The 5,050-nt window shown below is 42.8% G+C and overlaps 1 protein-coding gene and 1 pseudogene across 1 annotated transcript; one reads left to right on the top strand and one right to left on the bottom strand.

Moving 5' to 3' along the window:
- Window positions 1–1,042: 1,042 nt before the first annotated feature.
- Window positions 1,043–2,434, bottom strand: LOC122648208 (annotated as a pseudogene).
- Window positions 2,435–2,991: 557 nt separating this feature from the next.
- Window positions 2,992–4,283, top strand: LOC122648209. The gene is made up of 4 exons (XM_043841458.1): window positions 2,992–3,138; window positions 3,238–3,331; window positions 3,721–3,954; window positions 4,045–4,283. The coding sequence occupies exons 1-4, from the start codon at window positions 2,992–2,994 to the stop codon at window positions 4,281–4,283; spliced, it is 714 nt and encodes a 237-aa protein (XP_043697393.1).
- The last annotated feature ends 767 nt before the right edge of the window (window positions 4,284–5,050 follow it).

Here is a 5,050-nt window from a genome sequence, read left to right as displayed (position 1 = left end):
CGCACAAGGGCCACGCGACTGCACACGTTGTTTTTCCAAAGATTGTGCAAGGGTTTCTTCCGACGCCGGTGGTGCAATGGGAATTTTTTCCTATGCGGTCCGACGGGTAGCTTTCGTGCCTCTCACAAGAGGGGAGGGTAGACCCCACCCGGTAGAGTGTGTTCACATCCTGTGGGTCCCACCCACTTCTGAGAGGTGGCTCAGGGAACCGGAGATTTATAACGATTCGTGTAATTTGAGGTAAATGGGAGGAGGATTTCTGCCGTCAAATAAGGGTGGAGCTTTCTTTAACGGAAGAGTGAGCTAGGCGAAACTGATTATTTATAGTAAAGGCATGGAAGGAATCCATACAACGGGATCCAATGGTCAAATTTTCCATCCCCAAGGAAAATACTCTATATCTTCTATTAGAAAATTTTTTCAGCCTCCTTTCCACTCTCCTTTTACTCATACATGAAGTCCTTAGTTTATGAGGATAATTCAAAAAATTGGGAAAAGGCATTTTTTTAACAAATGAATCGATATTCAAATACTTTGTTCAAAATCGATTCCATGACTTGTACATTTTGTTTTTATCTCCTTTGCTTTAGCTCCTTCGATTGATGGGCAAACAATTGGACCTCTTATAACTATCTCCTACTTTTCCTACGTTACCTATGTGTGATTTCATCATGAAATCAATATCTTTCAGTAAGTAATTCCCTTATTCCTGTGCTATGGATGGATAGCCAGTGAAGTGAAACTTTCTAAAAGGCGTTCTTTTGTCTCGAAAAAGTGTGGTTCATTTTCCCTATTATATGTATATAACATAATACGTTATAAAAAATAGGGGATCTGGCAATAACAGCCCACCACATGATAAAAACAGAAATAGCGAATTGGGCAAGTTGTCACCTTCAAACCCCAAGCTAAATATTCTTATCATTACTTTTTATGATGGTGAAGCTAGGTAATGGAGAGAAAAGAAAATTGGAAACTAAATCATGCACTACAACATTTGAGCCACACAGCAAAAAACAGCGGAAGACATGATGTCTAAAACAGCCAAGAGTTCTTTCCCTGGCTTTTCTCATTGACCGGCCTAACCGCCAAGCCTTCTTGCTGCTTCCACAAGTTAGTCCCCTTAGCCGCTGCGATAACAGGCGGCCATGAACTGCTAGACACTCCTGTACAAAGGCAAGTATGTGATTGCTAATTGAGGGGCCTGGGAGATCCCCAGGCAAATCGAGACCCACCCCACCTCAATATTCTCATTATGTTCACGTAATGATCCTGCTCACGCCTCAACCCATCCAAGAATGCTGCCTCTGACCAGTGCCCTGCAGATAGGCCTTCAAGTCTGGAGCCACACAGCTTCATCGGCTGACCTTTGCAATGCTGTCCGCAACTGCATAGGTGGCAAACAGGGTCCCCAAGAAAATCAGAGGAGGAGGAATCAGATGCCATCTAGTGACTTACTCACTTCTCTCTCCTGGCAGCTTTCAGATCCTTGATGCTGAGAGCAGCAAGGACATGCTGGGGGACATGGTGGGAGAAGGTAGGCAGCTATCCCTACTTGACTGCTAGAGGTGGCAGCAGTGAGGGCAAGGCACAGCTCCATGTCCCGGCAGCCCCTTTGACAAACCATTGAACAACCTGCATGCAAACCCTCTCTGCAGCTCTCATTAAAGGGCCCAAAAATGCAATTGCATTTCCTCTTCCACAAGACACTCCATTGTTCCAATCTTGCAGTAGTGGGAAGCAAAACCTAGAGCGAGGTCAACATCAACGTCCAAGTTGTTCCTTTGAGCTATCTAAACAGATAAGCCCAGGATTGAAAAGGAACTCAAGTCAGAAAAGGAAACAGTGAATCAAAGTAAACAGAAACTTGAGTATTCATGATCAACCATCAATGATGGTAAAGGAAAAGAACGGCCAGGTTAAAGAAATAAACATACAGCGATCATAAAGCACAGAATATACACCACAATTCAATTGAAAGACAGTTCAATATATTTTCTGGAGATAAAGGTCCACAGAGAATAGAGCGTGTCACGATTGGGGCAATTACTAATTTCACGGAAATTTTATAAAATAATCCCAGAAGAGACTTTCTTGCTCTTGCAATTGCTTAAAGTCTAATCAAGGAAGGAGATGATAAAGAGCCACTCTTCTTGAGTGAATTTTGCTCATCTTCCCTGTTGTTCCCATGTTTTGAGCCCTATATTCAACAAACTTTCAATCCGATCTGGAACTCTTTTTTCTGCTTATCGATCCAAATGAATCGAATCAGTCGTCCTGAGAGTAGACCACGCTAAGTCCATGTAAACAAAAGAAACACATCATGATGCAACTGTATATGAATCTGTCTGTCTAAACATAGGAACTACATACCCATGGGTGTCTCTGCAACATTGTTGGTGTCCAGAAAAGAATACAAGCTCTCTGGCATCATAATTTTAGCAAAGACTGAACAGCTAAACCTCCATACTGTGTTAATTTTTTACGTATACTGTAATTTACTTCACAGACTCAGGCAATACACCAATGATGTTAAATGTTAAGAATAAGCCGAAGCACCCCAAATTTATATGGTGTGTGATATGGGAGAGTCACAAGAATACATGACAAATCAGGCCTTGATATTGAAGCCTCTTTCCATACCCAGCCTCTAGGACTCAAGTCAGCTGAAATAAAAGGATGGTGCATTTTAGAATATCACCACTAAGAAACATCAACTCATTTTAAGAAAATAGGACAATATACTTCTAAGGTTGTTAATTTACTCTTTTTCAGTAAATTCATTTTTTACTATTTTAGGAAATCAGAATCCTGATGCCCTCCTTCATTTTTCCCCGATAAGTGAGGAAAACCTCTTATAGCAACTTGTGTTCTTCTTACTACTATTATTATTTCTTACATATAATTCTTCTTACAAGTTACTATTTCCTGACGCTAAAAAGTGTTGAATCACAAACAGGCCTTGTGTGGCCAACCCAAGGTAAGAAGATCATGGAAGGTGGGGCCACTAGACCGAAACAACGTTTGGCTGGGAATGGTACAAATGTGACCACATGCCCTATGGTTACTGTGGAGATTTGTAGGGCCATAGCTAAAGCCATGAGCGGACAGCAGCAGAGGAGGGCAGAAAAGGAGAAGGTGTGGGTGTAATTTGAGGAGACAGTTCTAGTAACCAGCCAGGAGGGGGGAGGGGGGAGGGATGATGATGACCCTGTGTATGTGCCTGATGATGTGCAGATAGAGGCAGAGGCTAGAGATTTTTGGCGGGCACAAACGAGGAGCAAAGCCACTTTTCATGAGGAGCAGGATAGACAGAGGTCTAGGGGGAAGAGCTGGTCTGTCTAGAGCAGGTGGTAGTGGTAGTGGATTTGCACAGCCACAACCACAATCATAAGGGAGGAGGCAGACTGAGCTTCCCATGAAGAGATCAGAGAGTACAAGGGCAGCTCCACTACCACCACTAGTTGAGGACCCTGTACTACAGCAAGATCCCGGCATTTACAGGAAAAAAGGGCACAAGCAATGTAAATATAAGCATATGTGGAGTGATGTGAAGGAGAAAATTGGGGATGCCATGTCTAAGCGGTTGTTATTCCACAGCATCCCAGCGACAGCTCCTACAGGGCCCTACTGACCATGCTAAATATGGTGGCTGAGGCTGGTTCAAGGGTCAAGGGGCCCACTGTCTACTAGGTGATGAATGTTTATTTGCCTCAACAGAAACAGGAGCTATAGATGGCCTGAAGGGGATGTGGGAGAACTACGGCATGAGGATCATGTACGATGGTTGGACTAGTCCCACGAGAAAGTCCATCATCAACTCCATGGTTTACTATGACAGTAGGGCAGTATTCCTCAAATCTGTGGATGCATTCAAGGAGAAAAATGATGCAAAATACATTTATAGGTTACTAGAGGATGTGGTCCTGGAGGTGAGTGGAGAACGTCGTCCAGGTTGTGATGGACAGTGGAAGCAACTTTAAGAAGGCCGAGAGAATTGTTGAATAACAATAGATACTAACTCTTTTGGACCCCTTTGTGCAGCCCATTGCATTGACATCATGTTGAAGGACATGGAGAAGTTAAAATTGGTGCAGAGTGTGGTTGAGAGAGAGACAGATGAGCACCTTGTCTACAGCCATGGGTTTGCACTGCAACTTCTAAGGAGCAAGTATGGTGGGGAATTGGTCAAGCCCGGTGTCACTAGATTCGCCACAAACTACATTGCACTGAAGAGCTTTGAGGCGAAGAAGGTCAACCTCAGATCTATGTTTGCATCTTAAGGATTGGTTTAGGTGGAGGGAGTCGAGTTCCACTAGAAGTAGGGCAGCATAGTCTACCATTGCATCTGAGGAGTTTTGGAAGAACCTAATGAAGGCGGCGACAATTTTGGACCCAATGGTCAAGGTACTGAGGTTGGTGGACTTTGCTTTTAGGCCCACCATGCCACACTTGTATTCTGCTGTAGACATGATGGAGAACGTGGACAATGCGATGCCATGTGGCAGCAGGGCCTATTCGAGCTCCGCGATATAATACAGTCTATTTGCAACTTAAAGGTGACATATGTAATTCATTAGGATGCAACTTAAAGGTGACATATGTAATTCATTAGGAATATAATAAGTAATTACTCCAACTCCAAAACGCGGAACTGATTGGGTTCCCAACATCTGGCAGAATTGGTGTATGTGGACCAAGATTTTAAGTATCTTAACATATCCGCCGATACTAACCGATACGTATCTTATTTTTATGGTACCAATACACTATGACACCGATACGATACCTAAAAAATGTATCAACAGTATAGGGTCAATACATGACCCAATAATGGTTGATACTTATCGATGACTCAAAACACTTACAAGAGCTCCTATAACAGGCATTGTAATCAATCTTGCTTTGGCAAAATCAACTAAATTCCTTATTTCTAATGGCAAAAGCGACTCTAGTGTTGATTTTATCATCATTTGGTAATTAAACAACCTACAATCAAGGAACGAAACCAGATTTGCACAAGAGCAGTTTTCTATCAAAATTTTGAATT

Source organism: Telopea speciosissima, unplaced genomic scaffold (genome assembly GCF_018873765.1).
Source record: "Telopea speciosissima isolate NSW1024214 ecotype Mountain lineage unplaced genomic scaffold, Tspe_v1 Tspe_v1.0580, whole genome shotgun sequence".
Classification (NCBI taxonomy): Eukaryota; Viridiplantae; Streptophyta; class Magnoliopsida; order Proteales; family Proteaceae; genus Telopea; species Telopea speciosissima.
Note: the sequence above shows the minus strand (reverse complement) of the source record. Positions and strands in the feature narration are given on the sequence as shown.

What these genes read in the sequence shown, in the direction of transcription:
- LOC122648209 (XM_043841458.1), top strand. Translation starts at nt 2,992, where the DNA reads ATGGAAGGTGGGGCCACTAGACCGAAACAACGTTTGGCTGGGAATGGT. An exon ending in GGAGGGCAGAAAAGGAGAAG is followed by an intron (nt 3,139 to 3,237) that starts GTGTGGGTGTAA and finishes GATGATGTGCAG; the next exon opens with ATAGAGGCAGAGGCTAGAGA. An exon ending in ACAGAGGTCTAGGGGGAAGA is followed by an intron (nt 3,332 to 3,720) that starts GCTGGTCTGTCT and finishes TTGCCTCAACAG; the next exon opens with AAACAGGAGCTATAGATGGC.